This window comes from Leucopleurus acutus, assembly GCF_964270905.1.
Source record: "Leucopleurus acutus genome assembly, chromosome: 6".
Classification (NCBI taxonomy): domain Eukaryota; kingdom Metazoa; phylum Chordata; class Mammalia; order Artiodactyla; family Delphinidae; genus Leucopleurus; species Leucopleurus acutus.
The window spans coordinates 61,184,299-61,205,902 of NC_139149.1; the positions used below are offsets into that span (position 1 = coordinate 61,184,299).

A 21,604-nucleotide genomic window follows, 5' to 3' on the forward strand; every position below is an offset into this window, starting at 1 on the left:
CTTTAATATTAGTTTTGATTTATCATATTCCACTGCATTCCTAAATATCAGTAAGACGAACAGGACCTTTGGAAAGTTTGCCTGAGTCTTTTTTGTCTAGTACTACTAGAGGGTTCTATACTTTGCTATTCCTAATTAATCAATTTTGAGAAAAGAGTGAAAACTAAAAACACTGTTGACTGAAAATAACTAGATTTGTTCAACTAAAATAAGCAAAACAAGTTAATTATGCATGTTTCACCTATTTTCTCCTACCCCATTCCTATATCCCATATCCCAGTCTTTTCAGGCTCTGCCTAGATTCTTAGACCTAAATATCTTCTTTTTCAGATTTGAGCCCATTTGATCTCTGCTTGCAGGTTTGATGTCACTGCTTACTTGGACAATGACCTGATGTTGCATTTTTTAGGCCACTGTACTGACTGTCAGACTGAACCTCCTCCTAGAACCCACAGCTGGGTTTGCCTCCCTTAGGTCTTCCCTGTCACCAGTAAGCAGACCTAGCTCCAAGTCTATCCCTTCTACTATGTTCCATTTTGCCAGTGAACTGCACCCAACTCACTGTCAAGAGTATGGCAGATCTAGCGTTATAATGAAGCTCTAGACATTTATGGCTACTTCTTTAAAACAAAACAAAAAAAACACCATTTGAGTAAGGCTTATTATTCTATCAGCAAAAATATATGAGTATCCTATCTCCCCAACCAAACAGTAAGCTCTTTAAGAGCAGAGATTGCCTTTTATTTCTTTGCATCCCTTTTAGCAACTGGTACATTGATTTGCTACATAGATGGACAACAAATATATTTGCTAATGGACAGAAATTAGTTTCTTTGAAAATGGCACATGGGATCTTTGGGGTGGTTTTATTGTTATGCTCTATAAATATGAAATAATTAGCACAAAATAGTCATATTATAGTATCTTAGCAATGAAAGGGATCTCAGGGATCTGAGAGACCTGGGACTATTATTGATGATATTGTTCTTAATAACTCAGAAGTAGCCCTTGAGCTCAAAATATAGTTTTATAACAAAATCTGGTGAAGAGATATGTCATTACATTTTCCTAAGATCCACACTCAGGTGCACATGTGGCAGGGAGGGAGGTTACAAATACTGATATAAGAACTACGCTGCAGTCTACCCAGTGCTTCCCACACTTCCTAGAAGTCAATTAACTGCCTTGGTATCACATGCTAAAAACAGATTCTTGGCAACCTTTCCTCTCTTCTTTCCCTGGAAATAGCATAAAGGGGTAGATAATAGAGAAGAGCTTTAGAAAAAGTCTCCCAAATGATTCTACTACAATTGTTTTCATTTATTCCAACTAAGAACAATTTAGAAAATTTGTAATTTCTTTATTTTCACCTATACATATCTTCTTACCATCTATAATTGATCCAGATCCCTTAAAAACTGAAGCACAGGACTTCCCTGGTGGCACAGTGATTAAGAATCCACCTGCCAATACAGGGGACACGGGTTCAATCCCTGGTCCGGGAAGATCCCACACGCTGCAGAGCAACTAAGCCTGTGCACCACAACTACTGAGCCTGTGCTCTAGAACCCGCAAGCCACAACTACTGAGCTCACAAGCCACAACTATCGAAGCCCACGTGCCCTAGAGCCCTTACACCGCAACTACTGAGCCCACGTGCTGCAACCACTGAAGCCCGCGTGTCTAGAGCCTGTGCTCCGCAACAAGCGAAGCCCCGCTTGCTGCAAACAGAGAAAGTGACGCGTGGCAATTAAGACCCAACACAGCCAAAAAATAATAATTAAAAAAAAAACAAGCACATATGAAAAGATCACAATTTCCAATGAAGCAGTAATTCTAACTAGACAAGTGTTAATGGACATTTTCTACTGCTAATCATTGTAGATTCTGGGTATGATTTTAAAAACAACGTCAGTAGTATAAAAAATATTTTGTTGAGGTATAAGTTACATACAGTAAAATGAACTCTTTTTAGTGTACAGTTCTGTGAGTTTCAACAAGCACATACAGTCGTGCAACCACCCTCTACAATCAGGATACAGAACAGTTCTATTACCCCCCCCCAAACTTTGCTCATGCTTCTTTCCTGTCACTCTCCTCCCACCCACAGCCCCTGGAAACCACTAGTCTGTTTTTTGATCCCCAAAGTTTTGCCTTTTCCAGAATATCATATAAATGGAATCATACAGTGTATATAGCCTTTTGAATCTGGCTTCTTTCCTTTAGCATAATGCACTTGAGATCCATCCCTGTTGTTGCATTATCAGTAGTTTTTCAATGAGTTTCTAATAAACAGTATTCCAATTTTACAGATTAGGACACTAGAGATCATTTGCCCAAGGTCACACAGCCATTAAGCTAGTTAAAATCCTACATTTGAACATGGATCTCCTTAATTTCAAAGTGCACAGTTTTTCCATGGCATCATGTTACATATGTTATCCTACCAAAAAAAAAAAAAAAGGGAAAATCAAGAAAGAAAAAGGAAAAAATTAAGGAAGATTAAAAATTAAGGAAGATAAGGAAATTAAGGCTGGATGGCTTGATGATTCAGAAGACAACCACAAGGGAATTCCCTGGCAGTCCAGTGGCTAGGACTCCATGCTTTCACTGCCACGGGCCCAGGTTCAATCCCTGGTCCGGGAACTAAGATCTCGCAAGCCACGCGGCATGAAAGACAATCACAAAGGATTAGGAATGCCAAGTCTGATACTGCAACTGCTAAAGTCCTGTCACTCCAGGATCAGGTATGTTTTTTCCATCTTTTCTGACTGAATACTTCTTTATGAATTGTAAACAGCACCACAATAGATTAGTATATGTAATGTATACTGTATACTTATTAGCATACATAATGTATACAGCTGAGAAGACACTTTATTGTTTAGAATTTAACTCTGCCTCAAACAATCTGTGTGACTCTGAACAAATCATTTCAATCTCTGAGTCTGTGTTTCCTTGTCTGTAAAATTGGGAACAATGGTAATTTCCTTGCAGGGATGAAGTAAAGATTAAATATAATATGCAAAATTACCTGATTCATAAAAGGATTTCTTAAGTATCAACTTCCTTACTTTTTTCTTTTTTAAACAATTATTTATTTTTGGCTGAACTGGGTCTTTGTTGCGGCGCACAGGATCTTTTGTTGTTGTGTGTAGGCTTCTCTCTAGTTGTGGCATGCGGGTTTTCTCTTCTCTAGTTGTGGCACACAGGCTCCAGGGTGCGTAGGCTCTGTAGTGATGTGTGGGTTCCAGAGTGCGTGGGCTCTGTAGTTTGCGGCACGCGGGCTCTAATGGAGGCACGTGAGCTCAGTAGTTGTGGCATGAGGGCTTAGTTGCCCTGAGGCATGATGTGGGATCTTAGTTCCCTGACCAGGGATCAAACCCGTGTCCCCTGCATTGTAAGATGGATTCTTTACCACTGGACCACCAGGGAAGTCCCTTCCTTACTTTTTTCAAAAACAGCTATTGAGGCCTCTATTTTTTTAGCACAGGTGTCAGGGTGAGGACACCAAAGAATCAGGAAAGTTCCTATACTTTTGTATTTTCAAAATATACTTAGAGGGAAAAAAAGTACTTAGGGGTTCATCTTAAGGACTGGTTTAGCTTCAGACATATTTTATTATGGAAAATATATTCTCAAGACCATGTGACACACTGCATCTTTCAGAATCCAGGTCAGATTCCTTCCTGGTTGCTTTTTTTCTTCCTTCTTTTTTAAACAAGCAGAAATGACCACATTAGCAGCTAAGATCCAGGAAATTGGGACACTCATAACTGATGGGCTAATGTGGAAGTGGATGGATTAAAAATTAGGTAGGTGACCAAAGCAGTAGTTGGCTGTAATCAGGTAGGAATACTTAGGCTAAATGGTCAAAGAACTTAAAGTAAAAAGACAGGAGTCTGAAGGTATGGGTCACATAAACATAAGGAGGAGGATCTGAGTGTGCATACTTATATCTTTTAAAAACCAATCTATATGGGGCTTCCCTGGTGGTGCAGTGGTTGAGAGTCTGCCTGCCGATGCAGGGGACACGGGTTCGTGCCCCGGTCCGGGAAGATCCCACATGCCGCGGAGCGGCTGGGCCCGTGAGCCATGGCCGCTGAGCCTGCGCGTCTGGAGCCTGTGCTCCGCAACGGGAGAGGCCACAACAGTGAGAGGCCCACGTACCGGAAAAAAACAAAACAAAACAAAACAAAACCCACCGATCTATAGCGTTAGGTGGGCTTCCATTTCTGGATATAAAATGTACATAAATATACATATTGGTTGAGATGTGAAGCTTGGTAAATTATGTGTTGGTAAAACATTTTTAAGTCCTTAGGTAGAAAACAAAGAAGAGCATTTGAAGTTTTATAGTGAAGAGCTTAACTCTTAGAATTAATGAAATACAGTAACTGCACATAGGGGAGTCTGAAGTACATAAACATCACTCTCTTGAATAATCTTTAGTAGGGCAAGTTACTACCTTATAGAGCACTTAAAAGCAGCATTCATTATCCTCTCTTGACTGCCCTAGGGTATACAGTACTCATCCAGGGAGGAAGCTCTAATGTTTACTCCATGCTGTTACATTGATTACGATGGGTCTAACTTGGAAAAGTGTGCCACTGGGTACAAAATGTAAGAAAAAGATTTTCAAGGGTTAATTAACACTGCTCTGAACTGCAGATTTTTTTTTTTAAACAGCAACAAAAACACACATACACTAAAAGAAATTACAGTGGGTTAGGTGAAGGAAGTTGTCATTATTCATATACATTTTACAATAAGGATATCTACAATCCACCCACATATATGTTAGAGATATTTTAAAGAAGGGCAACTATTTGGTCCTCCCCCAAATTAATGAAAACATATAAATATAATATTTATTTTACAGTAGAAATTTGGAGCTAATCAATTAGTTCAATTACCATCTTACAGATAAAGAAACTAAGGCCCAAAGAGTGAAGTTACTTCCCAGAAGCACAGAGGGAGTTATAAAAGAAACAGAGCTAGGACCAGAAATTCTGTCTGTTGACTCTTACTTCACTGAACAAACATATTTTAAATAAAAGTTTTTCCAAACTAGAGCTTTTGTCTAATATTAAGTATTCTAAGTATATTTTAATAATCATTAAGAAGAGTATCAGGCATTGGTCAGTCCATTACTAAGATCAAAATTTCTATCAATAGAGAAATCTAGTTAAGTAAATAAAGATTGAATACTCAGAGAAAGTAAGATTTAACAAGTCTATATTCTCTAACATGTACAATAAAAGCTAGGCATAATTTTAATTTTAAACTAAAGGTATACAGTGAAAGAAAACTAAAATCTTTATTACTACATTTCTAAGCAGACTTAGTGCTTTAATGTTTAGAGTTAAAATTTTAGTGTTGTAAAATTCAACTACTATGTTGAAAACTTTTTTCTTAGAGATTGTGTCAATTAAAGAGTAAATAGTCTGTTGTGCTGACCAATCTGACACTCATCTTAAGAGGTAATCTGCTAAAAATAATTTGTTATTCAAATTCTATGTTATATGTTGTACCCCTGAAAACAAATTTTATCACATCTGTCAGAACTTGGTAGGAAGAAACTACTCTATCATAGTTCAAAGAAAAAACACAATGTTCTCTAGAAACAATGTATGAAAAAGTCAGATCCATATTTCATATGTGCCACAAAAGCTCATCAGAGTAATAACCCTCCTTCTCTGGGGTGTTATCCTACCATCTGCTGCTCTATTACTTATCTTTATTTTGCAACTAATTAACAGCATAATCTTCTAAATTCAGCAAGTTAATTATCATTATTGTAGTCTTTGCAGCATCATCAGTCCTCGTGAAATCTTGTCTCCCCACCCCCAGAGAACATATGAAAATGAAGTACGCTGGGAGAGAGTCTGTTTCTTTGGAGTGGGCTCGTTAGGTGTTTGCTGATTAGCTTGGCGTGCAGAGGCAGGTCAGAAGAATTCTGCTGAACATGAGGTTCCATGCAGGGCCCAACTAAGTTAATGTAGGTTTCTGAACATTTGCCAAGATGCCCTCTGTCAGCTCTCAGTAGAAACCCCCTGCAGAAACCCTACTGGCTACCCACTGTGTGCAAAGATCTCTCTCAGTTTGTCACACAAGTCTTAAAGGAATGATTCTGGGGAATACTACTCAAATACTTTACTAAATCTTCTTAAACAAAACTCCTGGATGGTTAACATTTTCTTATTTAGAAGTTACTTTTTTTTTTTTTTTTGCAGTACGCGGGCTTCTCACCGTGTGGCCTCTCCCGCTGCAGAGCGCAGGCTCCGGACGCACAGGCTCAGCGGCCATGGCTCACGGGCCCAGCCGTTCCACGGCATGTGGGATCTTCCCGGACTGGGGCACGAACTCGTATCCCCTGCACCGGCAGGCAGACTCTGAACTACTGTGCCACCAGGGAAGCCCCAGAAGTTACTTTTTGATTACAAATATTACATAGGAAATTTGTTTTATTAGAAGAGTAACACAGATAGCAAATATCTGTGGTTTAATGTGCTTAATGACCAACAAAACCCCTAAACCTAAATCTGGTGAGATCCAGTGAAATTTTGTGAAAATAGTAGATATAATAATAGGAATATTCCTAGAGTATAATAGGAATATTCCTAGAGTATTAAAATAGGAATTTTCCTAGAGTATTAAAAAATACTAGGTAATCTTGTATTTGTGGACCACCATATATATATATTTTTAAAAACTACGTGCTTACTTTTCCAAAGACTTAACGTTTTTAAAAAACAAAACATAACGAACACAACTTGTCCTGAAGAAATTTCTTTAGCAAAAAAGAAGGATCTTATTTAAATATTTATAGTAGACACAAACACAATGCATATAAATCTTCCTGTGAGCACTGGGCATGTGAAAATCAGGGCACCACAAAAGCATCCTTGGCTATCTTAGGATACAAATAAGTTTCTCTTCAGCTGTAGTGCGCTACTCATTCTTATGTGTTCCAATGCTGCCATTTCTCAAACATTATTTTTTAACCACATTTTAGCACAATCACCATTGCTGCACTATTTAGCATGTCGTTAACAGACTGTGACCACAAAAGTCAAACAAATCCTTAACAGAAATGCAGAATCAAGCAGGGAGGATATGTAAAATATTTTCAAAGAGTTGAAAACAACAAAGCAAAATCCACTTGAAGCAGTGAAAGAAGAAATTATAAGTTTTGCTGGGGTGCTACAGACTGGTAAACAGTCAGAAAAATTATTTAATGTGTAATGTGAATCTAGGGGATGTGAGCTGGGAACCATTCATTTGGAGAGCATGGAACTGGAATTCTATCACTGATAGAGAAAGAATTAAGTCCCATGATCGTTTATCTGATCATTAAGAAACCTCTGTGCAATGGGATATGAACCTAGTCTCAACTTTCTCCAGTTAGAATTATACAATTATTTATTTAGTAAATCTTTTTTTTAGCCCTTTGATGTTTAATTAAGTAATCAATGACACTGACATTTTAATCTAAATTTAGAAACAATCTGTAACTATTTTGTATTTTATGTTACAAATGTATCTAAAATAACTTGCCACATAGAGTAAGAGACTGCCCTTGGATTTTAGTTTTAAATGTTTGAGATTGATTTAGTCCTGTGATTTTAGTTGGAAGAACTAAGATAATCTTACTAAGCCTCTTAATAATACAGGAATATTGAAGAGAACCAAACCCTCATTGTATCTATAATTTAATAATTTAAGTTATTGAAGTACTTGGGGAAGTTTGTTAGACAATGAGGTACCTATAGAGAAAACAGGATATATTAAGTTTAAAATGAAGTTTAGTATGTTTAATTTTATTTTAAGCCCTTTAAAAGTGATCGCTGTACAACTCGATTTATAAATTGGCCTTGAGAACTTAGGGAAGAAATAAGTTTTTGAATTTGTAACTTTATTTTTAAAAAGGAGACTCTCAATAATGGTTTTTGTGCACAAAAGTCACCATCAAGGGTATCAAAAAACTGAAAACAAGAGCCAAACACCTCACTGATACAATATAATCCTAACTGCCATACCTGTTGGGAAAAAAAAATCAATAATGGCATATTAAAAAGATAAGAAGACTTTTTTTTTACTCTCTTGATGATCATTGGAAACATTTGCAAGAAAAATCTCAAAACTTAAGATCACGTCTGCTGAATTTCTTAGTACCCAAGAAATGTTTGTTAAATAAACAGCAATCATTAGAAATAACTGTTAAATGAGGCTGATGCAAAATAAATGAACATGAATTAAACTACAAAACCCAAACTATTTCCGGGTTATTCCCAAAGGTTGGTAGATTTGTTTTGTACTTATACCAATATATAAGTATACTTGATAATGATGATAATGAAATTCAAGCACTGAAAATTCTTCAATCAAACTGATTCACTGGACAATCAAATATACTAAAGGTGGTACATTACCAAACCACAATGTAATTTAATTAATATAGAAATCAATAAGAAACAGATAAAAAGCCCTGAAATATTTGGAAATTATATACTACACTTTTAAGTAACCCACAGTTCAAGGAAGAAATCACAAGGGAAATTAGAAAATAAATAATAAAAGTACAGCATATCAAAATTTGTGTGCAAAGTTATAGCGTTAAATGCCTATATGAGAAAGGTAAAAAGATTTAAATCAATAATCTAAGCTTCTACTTTAAGAAGCTAAAAAAAGATAAGCAAATTAAACCCAATTAAGTAGACAAAGAAAATATTAAAGATAAAAGTAGCAATCAACGGTAATACAGTATACCATTAAGAAAAATAAAGGCAAGCTACAGACTGAGAAAATATTCGTGATATATATATATACATATCTATATACAAATTTGTATCTAGAATATATATAAAGAATTCCTATAACACAATAGTAAAAGACAAGTAACCAAATTTAAAGAATGAGCAAAAAATATCACAAATAATGTCTGGCTGATTGGAAATGTAAATTGAAACCAAGAGATGCTGCCACAATCTCCTAGAATGTCTACAATGAAAACAATAGATAAAACCAAATGTCCGCAAAAATGTGGGAACAACTGCAATTCCCATACACTGCTGGTAGGAATGTAAACCTTTGGCAAAAGGTCTGGCAATTTATTATAAAGTTATATGTATACCTACTCTCTGACTCAGCAATTCCACTCTTAGGTAGATAAACTTAATGAAAATATACATCTACAAAGAGAGTTATACAAGAATGTGCATACGAGCTTTATTCACAACAGCTAAATACTAAAAACCATTCAAGTGTCCACCAACAGGAGAATGGATAAAGAAATTGTGGTATACTCACACAATGGAAAACTACTCAGCAATAAAAAGAAACAAACTTTGATACACGCAACAACATGGATAAATCACATAGACATATGCTTAGCTGAACACAAGAGTATATATTGATTCCATTTACATTGCTGGTGACAAATACAAGAACAGTTGGGGGAGGTGGACTGATTGGGAAGGGAAATAAAGAAACTTGATGGGTAGATGTTAATGTTCTATACCATAATAAGGGTGTGAGTTACATGAATGCATTTAAACTGTACAGATAAAATCGGTCCATTTCAATCTATGTAAATTTTACATTAAGAAAGCCTTATGGGCTTCCCTGGTGGCGCAGTGGTTGAGAGTCCGCCTGCCGATGCAGGGGACACGGGTTCGTGCCCCGGTCTGGGAAGATCCCACATGCCGCGGAGCGACTAGGCCCGTGAGCCATGGCCGCTGAGCCTGCGCGTCCAGAGCCTGCGCTCCGCAACGGGAGAGGCCACAACAGTGAGAGGCCCGCGTACAGCAAAAAAAAAAAAAAAAAAAAAATTGAGTGAGGGTAGGGAGTGGTCTGAGGTACAGATAAAACAAGAATGGCAGTTATATTGCTAATAACTGAAGCTGGATGATGGGTACATGGGGGTTCATTATAGAAACCTATTTATTTTGTATGTGTTTGAATTCTTCCATAACAAAAAGCTTAAAAAAAAAAAAGGAAATGGACTAATTTCTGAGTCTTTTTAAATTAAAAACAGGACAATCTTATTTACTATCCCAGTTAAAATAGGCAATCACCTAAATATGGCTATTTTATATGTTAACAATATTCTAATAAGAAATTTAATTGGACTGTTAAATTTAAGTGGGGCAATCTGTGACTCCCCATGCTATTTTGGGGCTTTCAACCAGTAACTGTTTTTCATATATAAATTTATGAAATATAGCTTTGGTATTTTTTTTAATATACAAGCATACAAAACACTTTTATTCTTATTAAATTTCTTAGTGATTAAAAGAAAAAGTTATTCAGGGAAGTTTACTGGTTTCTACAAATATGGCCTAATCTCTTATAGCCAAAAGTATTTCTTTAAATCTGATTTTTTCCATTGGAATTAATTTGTGGGAAAAAAAAGTCCACTGAATATGTAAAAATATTTTTAGATACAGTGTACAACAACAGGATCTCTTTAACTTCTATTTCTACTCTACTCAGTTTCACTAACTGAACTTTTCATTATAACAGTTATGTTTAAAGTAGGAAGTGTAAAACACATTCCCAGTGAAGCTCTTCTGCTATGAAGTGGAAAAGATTCATCTTAGTTATTATTTCCATGCCTTTGACCTAAACATGCTGTTATGTGAAAAATTCCCCTCCTGGGTTTTCAAGTTCCCTCACCACAATCAATAACCAGCTAATTTTAATACTCTTCAACCAACTATTATTCATTCAGATGGTATATAAGTTTTGCTGTTAAAAAAAAAAAAGTTATCCCATGCCAATTTCAGATTGATTATTTGCACTAATGGAGAATAGCAGTAAAAAATTGAAAGCCTTGCGATAATATTGATACATAATGGCTTTCATGTGTACAGATTTATATTATTAGTATAGTGCCTAGCATAGAACTGAAACAAATAATAGGTGTCTAAAAATTATCTATCGATTCATTGGTTGTAGTTAAGAAGAATTAGCTTTAAAGTGTGTTAGACTATAGAAGGGAGAATTACACTTATTTGAATAAAACCAACCCCCCACACTCCCCATCCCACAGCAGCAGCTTCAGATCTTCTACCAAGAAAATTAGCAAGTTAGTAGGATTTGGGGCTAAGAGAGACCCCAGAAATCAAAGTTTAACCCCTTTATTTCACAGATGAGGAAAATGAGTCTCAGAAAAGTTAAAGTGGGTTGATTAGGGGTACTGAATAGCAGAATCAGGATTAAAACGAAAATACGTCTCTTGATTCCTACTCTATAGTTCATCCCTTACCACCAATTTCTTAGTGTCTGAAACATAACTCAAAAATATGGTTTTCGTTTATATATTATGTGTAGTGTTTACTAACTCATATACTATTTCAGAATTCTAGTTAATTCTGTTCTACTCATTTGTATGACTGTATACAACCACTCATTATATCAGCACTGCCTTCAGATGATTACTTCTAGTTTCAGCTGCAATATCTCTAGCCTCCAGCAGGGGGAGGATTTATGTAAAAAGCCACACCAAAAATCAGACAAACCAATGACAAGAACTAGAACTTTACTCCCAATCCATTCATTTGCTTTAAAGTATCAGTAGCTTGTCACTATGCTAATGAAAGCTTTCCTTTTCCAAATTTTCTGGTTCTTCTGTAATGTAATACAGTCCACGATTTTATAAAATTTGATCTAAATTGTGCATTTGAAGTGGGCTTTAATGGAAAAAACTAATTTGAAACAGGCTCAAGAAATGTATAGAACAAATAAAATCTTGCTTACCATTTTTGCTTCTGACTGTACTGGTTGAGGAGAAGAAGGACCTGGAATTCCCGGAACACTAGGCACCATGGTGACTGGTCGAACAAGCTATGCAGAAGATATTGAAAAATAATTGCCAGAGAATATATTCAAAATGAGATTTGTACTTTTATTTGCACAATGGCTGCTATAATAATTTACATATTATAATCAATATAATGCATTAACATTTACATGACAATATATTATACATTAATAGAAAATGTATATTAATATTATTAATATAAATATAATTGGTATAATTATTTGAGACTTCAGAATTAGAAAACTGTATCTCTGTCTGAACCCTTATTGATCTTAATCGTGATTTATCCTTCAAAAGTTGTCAATTGGGGCTTCCCTGGTGGTGCAGTGGTTGAGAGTCCGCCTGCCAATGCAGGGGACACGGGTTCACGCCCCGGTCCGGGAAGATCCCACATGCCGTGGAGCGGTTGGGCCCGTGAGCCATGGCCGCTGAGCCTGCACGTCCGGAGCCTGTGCTCCGCAACGGGAGAGGCCACAACAGTGAGATGCCCGCGTACCGCAAAAAAAAAAAAAAAGAAAAAAAGTTGTCAGTTGTTCTGAGACACTCACTTCCCTAATCTTCAATTTTCATAATTCCTTTTTTTAAATGATTTCTTCTTATAGAAAATAATATTTAAAGTGATGGATTTCTCACAGATCTGTCACCCTTCCATTTTGAATGTGAAAGGAAAGAATGTTAAAACTTGTATAACTAGGCATAGAAAGTAATTTCAACAATGAACTTTGCTTTTCTAAAATATATACATATAAAATTTCTAAAATATACAATGAAAGTTCTTTGATATATTAATATAAAGCATGACAAAGAAGAACCTGATTACCTCTAATAATTCCTCTAATAATAATAATATGTAACAGATTTTTCTGGTTTTTGCCTTTTTTAAAAAACCTAATTATCAACACTGAATGATTAATTATTATGTACCTAAAGTATACCTCTTTTTCATTTCAGTTTCTCTCATCACAGTTACATTTAACGGGATAACCATACAATCCCAGATACAGGACAAGGATGTTTCCCCCTTGAAAATATCCTGAGAAAAGAGGAAGTAATCACCTTATATTCGAGTCCTTATAAAATATCTCATTCTGAACAACAAAGTTCTGTTTGAAGACAACATATTATCTTGAAATTATTTCAATCAATGTTAATTTTGGATACTTAGAAAGGTCACTCTGGAAGAACTAGTTAATAAAAAAAGTAAATATTTAACATTAATTTTAGTATTATTTCTGAGGATATAATCTCACCAAAGTGTTAGATGTTACTGTAAGGAGGCTTTTAAAACTAATTTTTAAAAGCTATACAATAAGTGATTATATTGTACTGATCAGAAACAACTATCTACAAGGTAAAAGAAGAAACTGTCTTTTTATTACATGAATGAATATTAGGACTTGGTGTAAGATTCCCAGGATTACAATAATAGATTAAACACAAGTGTTAATAGATTGTGTTAATAGATTGTGTTAATAGATTAACACAAAAGTGTTATACTGAAACTACTTGGGTGAGGATGAAAACAATGTGTTTTGGAAAATTGTGTGAGATTTCTTAAAAAGTGGTTCTAATGATGAAAACTTAAATGTTGAAGACACATTTGAAGAGTCTGAATAAACTTATGAAATGTGAGAACAGGAAAAAAGGATTATTTCTAACATATTATTCCAAAGAATGTGCTTCTAAATATTCACTATGTTATTAAATATTGTAAGTAGATATTTAACTACTGTCTATGTCTTTCAAAATTTATATATTTAACATGCCCTCAAAAAACTTTTCTTATGCATCTTCTCTTTAGGAAAGTGGGGACTATCTATTGCCCATTCTACTAGACCATTTAGATTTTCACACGCTTGGGACAGCAAAGGAATTCTGTAAACCCAACCTGACCATAATATTTCACAGAGAGTGCTTTTATAAACAATTTCTATAGTAATCAAAATAACATGGAGTTACCTGATAAGTGTTCCAGTATAAATGTCTTCTTAAAGAATAGAAATCTATGTTAATATTTGAATTCTACAAATCTAGCAAATTGAAATGGGTTGAATATGGAATAAAGTTCTTAATACTAAAAATAAAAGGAAAACAAGATTTTTAGGATGGAAAAATGTTTTCTATCCAATTATGTTTGCCTTGAAAGGTAAATGCTATCACAATAAATATCAGTGAGTAAATATTGCTCACCACTAAGTATTTTGTTGAATTCAGTTTCATAAACTAATCAAGCAGCCCCCCCTTGAGCTGTATTTTCTGATTACAAAGATCGGTTTTACTATAAAGAAAAAATTTTAATAGTCTAAATTTCAAACTTACTGGGACTGCAGCTGGAACATGCACATTCGAACTTGTAATTGATGCAGGAATAGCAACAGGCATGGTTTGTCCATTAGGAAGATGTAACAGAAGAGGAAATGGGCCTGGTACAGGACTAAGGAAAACAAAAGAAGGGCAATTAGAGAGAAGAAATCCCTATCAATAATCTCTAAAAATACAAGAGTATTTTTACTCCTATTATTATATCATTTAAAAGTAAATTTTCCAGAGAAAGGTAAACACTGTATGATTTCAATTATATGTGGAATCTAAAAAACAAAACAGATGAACAAACATAACAAAACAGAAACGGAGAACAGACAGGTGGTTTCCAGAGGGAAGGGTGTTGGAGAGATGAGAGAAATTAAGAGGTACAAACTTCCAGTTACAAAATAAAGAAGTCACAGGGATGAAATTCAGTGTGAGGAATATAGTCATTAATAATGTTATATCTTTGTACAGTAACAAAGGTGGTCAAAAGGTACAAACTTACAGTTATAAGATAAATAAGTACTAGGGATGTAATGTACAACATGATTAATATAGTTAACACTGTTGTATGTTACATATGAAAGCTGTTACCAGAGTAGATCCTAAGAGTTCTCATCACAAGGAAAAAATATTTTTTTCTCTTATTTTATATCTGTACAAGATGATGGATGTTCACTAAACTTACTGTGGTAATCATTTCATGATGTATGTAAGTCAGATCATTATGCTATACACCTTAAATATATACAGTGCTGTATGTCAATTGCAGTTAACCCTTGAACAAGAGGGTTAGATGCACTGACACTATGCAGAGTCGAAAATCCCAGTGTAGCTTATGGTCAGCCTCTGTATCTGCAGATTCAACCAACTGTGGATTGTGTAGTGTGGTAGTATGTATTTGTTGAAAAATATCTGTGTGTAACTGGACTCATGCAGTTCAAACTGGTATTGTTCAAGGGTCCACTGTATATCTCAATAAAACTGGAAGAAAAAGAAAAAAGAACTGCAGCTCCAGCCCAAGAAAATGCCTATGTGACAGATGGAAACTTGATACCATCTTTCTCATAACATGAATAAAATACCCACAGAAAATTATTCATGGTATATATACACCACTCAAGTAATTAAAAACAAAACAAAAATCTTCCAATCACTGCAAAGCACATCGTAAAATTTAATTGTTTTTAATTGCATCTTAAATGCACAATGTACGTAAGCAGTGTAGAGAAAAAGAGGAAAAAAATGGAAAAAGTTATGAATTTACTTAGGACAATCTCCAACATGTTAGTTGAGAAAAATTCTTATCAACTACCTGTAAGAACTGAAAGAAATGTTACCTGGTGATAAAAATAATCTTATGTGTTTTGTGTGAAATAGCATGAAAATAAGAGACCATCTTAAAATCACATTCTATGTTGATTTGTTTTTCAAATTAACTTTTAGATATTTATTTTCTAATTTATTAGATACTATTTATATTTATTAAAAAGACTACCCAAGCATTTTTTCCGAAAATCAAAGCATGCAAAATACTATTAACACACACACACACAAAGGCCACAATTAGAATAATTAAATATCTTAGTACAAATCATAACAAGAAAAACTTAACAATTCATATAATTCAATGATTGGCCCAAATCACTTACACGATTGGCCTGTTGGAGGACGGTGCCTGTGTGATTACAGTACTTGAGGTTGGTGAAGGTACTGCCTGCTGAATAATTACACTTGAGTCAGAACTTGTAAGCAGCACATTGGGAACCTGTAATGATGCTGGACGAACGATAGCTGATGTGGGCTGTGCAGTTTGTGTCAATGGTACTTCCTATTTAATAATGAGATAGAGAAAGAATGTAATTTAAAAATGCAAGTCAACAGAATATAACACATTTTTAAAAACAACCACAAACATAATACTTAATATACCCCAAAGTATATTAATATTTAAAGTTAATTAAAAGAAAATTGTAGAAGCCACTGTAAAGTTTCAGATGCAATGTTCATATTTTAATTTAAAAACATCTTGAGTGGTTTTTTCAGTACAATTTATTTTACCATCAATCTAGAAATAAGTTAGGCTGGGCAACTTGGCTGTATAACTCCATGAGAATTTAAGTTAAAAAACAGAAATACAACTCCATTCTCATGGAAGCATAGAACTTAAAATCCAGAAGGGATTGCCTAGTCCTACTCCATCATTATACTGTATAAAGAAGAAATAGGTCCAGGAGATTGTTTTATAGTTGATACAAATTCAATAATAGAATACTTATAAAATGGTACTATAGTAAGGGCCCAGGAATGTTAAAATTTTTTTAATACAAATATTTGCTAATTTCAGGTAACTATCTCTACATTATCAATAATTTCTCAGTATCAAAAGGCCAAGTAATATTGATACCTTGAATGTAAAAATAAATAACTATTGGAGTAACATCTTTCCAAAGTAAAGGAAAACACAGAACCTCATAGATGGTCTTTTCCCCAGTTTTACAGATTAGAAAACAGAGATTATCCAGGACTCTGTAACTAGTTACTGTAAAAATTGGGTCTACTATGTTCTTTGAATTGGCCTTTATACTGCCATTTATTATCAAAATCTTATTAAGCTATACAGGAAGAAAGATAAACTAGTAGTACTGGGACTTCATTTATTTGACAAGTTTGAGAATTTACAACACACCCTCAAGGCCTAGTGGGAAGAGAGACAATAAACAAGTAAAACAAACAAGAAAATTTCAGACTGTAATGTGTTACAGACTAACAGCAAAACATAAGAAATCATGAAAGATCAACTGAGGGAAGGTTGGAGTTGGCTCCTTTGATAGCATAGTGAGGTAAGGTGAGCTTCTTTGCAAAACAGCATTTGAACAGGTACTGAAAAGATAAGGAGGAGAGCATTCTAGGGAAAAGGAAGCAATACCAAGAGCAATGTCTTTGAGGTAGGAAAAAGCTTAGAATACCTGATGAACATCCCAGAGAATGGCATGAGGTGAGGCTGGATGGGTAGGTAAGTCCAGATCAATGAGGACTTATAGAAGGAGTGTGTTACCTTAAATGCAATGGCAAACCATTGAAGGATTTTAAGCAGGGAAGTGACATAATGTATTAAAAATAAAATAGCCTATGGAAAATAGGTTGGAGATGGAAGTAGAAAGTCCAGGTACTTGTTAAAAATTATATTAACATTATTAATATATTAATTATATTAAAATTATTATTTTAATACTATTTGTATTTTAACAAATAATAATTGTTAACAATTATTAGAAGGTAATTGTTAACAATCCAAGTAAAAGATGATGATGGATTGGACTAAAGTGGTGACACTGAAGATAAAAGAGATAAATTAAGGATATATTCAGGAAGTAGGTCTAGTAAGATTTGTTACTGGTTTCAGTGTGAAGGAAAAGAGGGAATTAAGTATTCTTTATTCTTGGCCTGAGCAACTAGATGGATGGAAAGAAGTTTTCCCTGTTTTACCGAGACAGGGAAAACTGTGGGAAAAAAAATCAAGGGCTCTAATTTAGACATACTATGTTTAAGATGTCCATTAGACACAGAAAAGGAAATATCAAGATGGAGCTGGATATGAATATGGAAATCTGGGAAATATCCGGGTTGATATAAATTTGAAAACCACGAAGATGGTTTTTAAAGTTATGAGTCTGGATGAGAGCACTTAAGAAAAAAATTGAGAAAGAAAAGAGAAGGGGGCCCAGAACTTGCTTTTTACAACTTGGAATGACTATGCCATGCCCAGGGGGAACTAATGACTGAGGAATGCAGGAAGAAGAAATACCCCTAAAAGAGGCTAAAGCAGCAATCAACAGGAAAAAACTGCTGAGTGTGAAGGGACTGAAATACTTTCTAGGAAAAAGATATTTATATCAAAGATTTAACAGCGTTTCTTATAATTGTGATAATGTGGAAACAACCTTTATGTCCAACAAGAACAAGATAAGTAAATACATTAAGGTAATGATAAAATAAAGTGCAAACATTAAAAATTATAACTTTGGAAAATTTTCTAATGCCATGGGAAAATGTACATTAATGCTGAATGTCTAAAGCATGATATAAAAAAGTAAACTGGGACTTCCCTGGTGGCACAGTGGTTAGGAATCCACCTGCCAATGCAGGGGACACAGGTTCAATCCCTGATCCGGGAAGATCCCTCATGCTGCGGAGCATCTAAGCCCGTGCACAACTACTGAGCCTGCGCTCTAGAGTCTGAGAGCCACAACTATTGAAGCCCGCGCACCACAACTACTGAGCCCACGCACTGTAACTACTGAAGCATGTGCGCCTAGGGCCTGTGCAATGAGAAGCCTGTGCACTGCAATGAAGAGTAGCCTCCGCTCACCACAACTAGAGAAAGCCCGCACACAGCAAGGAAGACCCAAAGCAGCCAAAAAAATAAAAAATAAACCAAGATTCCTCTTTGTATCCTATAACTATTCACTTATATATGTATATTTTTATGTATAAATGCATGCATATATCTAGGAAAAATGTTTCAAAATACTAGTAATTCTTATCAGTCAATTATGGGCTAAAAGGTAGTTTTTTTTTTTCTTTCTTGTATTTTTCTATATTCTTAAACTTTTTATAACGAGAATGTACCTTTATAACAAGGAAATGACAAAAACACAAAACACCTAAGGTCAAAGCATTTATTCCTAGGTAAATAGTTACTTTTTCTGCCTTACTTCTAGCTCCTCTGCCATGGCTCTTCTATTCTCCCCAATAATTTTTCTGTGTGTAACAAAAAACGAATTATCTATAAAGGTACAGTCTTCTTTCCCTGAAATTTCTGAGTATTCACAGGCTTTCACATATAATAAGACTATTACAACCTGACACTGATTTATGTATAATTTATTACATTAACATTTTATGTAGATCAAATATTAGACTTAGCTGATTTTTTTTCCACTTAGTTTGTGTTTCTACCATAAATACAAATTTCTAACCTTCTCATCACTGGTAGTAGACTCTGGGTGAGGTAAAGGACTATCCTGGTGAGTTGTTTCTACAACAGAGGGCTCCTCAATTTTGCTTCTTACGATGGGTGTTGCAAGAGGAGATAAATCTAGAGGCATCTAAAACACAAACGTTAAAGAAAATGTTAAGAGTTTAAAAATAGCCAATCAGTATATCTAAAATAAGAGAGCAGGGAGTGAAAACTATGATTACTGTTCTGTCAGAAGCACTGTTTTAATTTCATGGTTAACAACATACTTTTTTAATGTCGTCTTCTGAGGCTTTCTTGAATTCATTCTCAAATGGACTTGCCAACTCATTAAACAAACCCACTTCTTCACAGTTTTTCAAGAACCTTGTTGGTGTTGGGGTCTGATCTGAAATAAATGTCAAGAAGTAAACACATAGATTTAACTATCATACAGGACCCTAAAATATAGCTAGTAAATTAACAAATTAGCAGGACTGGTTCAGTCAGCTGTTAATTCTCTTTGGAAAGACCTCTTCCTTTAAAGCAAACAAAATCTGGTTAAGTCTTTGTTGCAGTTTAAGGTATTTCCTCCAACTTTATGAACCATAAAAGTATGAAAAGAAGTACTTCTTGTTCCTTAGTCCACACGTTCTCTCTGAGTGACATAAACACCCGCTACTCAGAGATCAACTACTGTCGTTATCTAACACAAAATTTAAAAAAAATTTACACTATTAAAACTTACAAATGCATAAAATACATGCAATTTGGGGAAAACTAGGACAACAGCATGTATATTTGCTTTAACTTTGCCCTTCCACTAGTGTTCATAATCTATTATGAAAGCAAGCTTAAGATAAAATAGTCTTTAGCAGGTAGATCAAAATACTAGAAGAAAAAGAAGGTTAAAACAAGAGCCCCCCGCAAACGAAAACTAAAACAAAACCCTCCTTTTTAAAGCTAATTTTCTATTTTAAAGCATTTTTCAAGCTTGGTATGAGGGGCTATGTAAGAGTTATATGTCTAACGTTCTAGCTTAATTCCTAGGCAGGAGAGAATTAGTCAAACTCTGCTTTCTGGAAACTTGAAACATTTTAACTACATTTGAATATGTACTCACACTAGGTGCATTAAAACATGTACTGAATGTACATGTGAGCATGTATTAGTTACAGAACAAGTGCCACTTAAGGTCCGCGTTGAATTGAAAGAGCAAATTTATGAATTTTGCCTGTTTAGTCTTATTATTTTCAAGGCTACTCAGATTGATTAGAGTTGGTAGCACATTCAAATTCTATTCACATTTTATATATTTTAGGGCATCAATTTTATAGGTTATATCAGGGATCAAGCTTTAACTAAATAAAAGTATAAGGATGACTCCTGGTTTAAGATAAAATACTCATAAAACCTTCTGTGAAATTAAAATTCACATATTTCTGTTAACTACTGGGTCCCCAGAGTGGGCATTACTTACTGTTTTATCTTCACCCTCACCTCAACATATTCCCAGAGTATTAATATGTTTACTACATATAAATATATTTAACACTAAAATGACCTACTTGTCATACACATTAGATATAATGTAGGCCTACCTCAGACACTATTAGTATTATCAAAATTACTGAAGGACTTTTATTTTGTCTTCATTTTACCTAATAGTTAGTCTGCAACATATATAACCTCTACCCCAAAAAAGACTTCAAAATGGTATTCTAGTAAGGGCCCAGCATACTTGTATCAACCTAGGTCCATCATGACTGAATTAGTAAACTGAACATAAATTTGACTCTTCTGTTCATGCCCAAAGGGTTTGTCTATCTAAGCCCAAGAGAAGGCTATTTTGTATTAAAGGGAGAGAAGTCTTAAAAATAAAATACGTATGGAAAAATCACTTTTATCAGTGATTACTATAATGATCAGGCTTGAAAAGAGAAAAGTCAACACAGGCACAATTGTTTAAACATGCACATGGCTTATGGCTATTGATCATCAAATATATACCATACACATCATGCACTATATACAGTAATGCTAAACTACTCATCTCAATATATATTAGTAAAAAAATGGTCAAGTGCTATGTTTGAGTGTGTTCTACTTTTCTATTGCATTAAATGTAAACAGATAGGAAAGTAAGTTCTAGAAACCAATCTCAAAATATTTTTGAGTTAAATGTTACAGAGAGAGATATGGCTCTAAGGCAAGAAATTCTAGAGAAGCAAAGGCCTTCATGCCTAGGAGAGTGAAACTTCAGGCTGTTGTTATTTTGTTTGTGTTTTTGGTTCTCTCTCCTAGTATCTGATGTATAGTGTTTTAAAGAAATGCATACCTCACTCTTGTCTACTTCCTTCTACTTACAGAAATGAAGATATGTTGAATGCTACCCTACATTTTTCCTAAACAAATTGTTTTTTGGTAAATTATCAACATTTTTACCTCCAGTTTTTTCAATGCAAAAATCTTGATACCGAATGACAAGAACCGTCTTTTTTCCTCATTAT

General features: G+C 34.6%; 1 protein-coding gene across 3 annotated transcripts in view; it reads right to left on the reverse strand.

Annotated features, from left to right (window-relative positions):
* ATF2 (activating transcription factor 2) overlaps positions 1-21,604 on the reverse strand; it is an 87,788-nt gene that overhangs the window by 20,537 nt on the left and 45,647 nt on the right. For all 3 annotated transcript variants that reach the window (XM_082841279.1, XM_082841278.1, XM_082841280.1), the window contains 5 exons: positions 19,385-19,503; positions 19,117-19,245; positions 15,787-15,965; positions 14,147-14,261; positions 11,764-11,850 (listed from right to left, as the gene is read on the reverse strand). In XM_082841279.1, the coding sequence (XP_082697405.1) occupies positions 11,764-11,850; positions 14,147-14,261; positions 15,787-15,965; positions 19,117-19,245; positions 19,385-19,503 (629 nt within the window). The remainder of the gene's footprint in view (positions 1-11,763; positions 11,851-14,146; positions 14,262-15,786; positions 15,966-19,116; positions 19,246-19,384; positions 19,504-21,604) is intronic.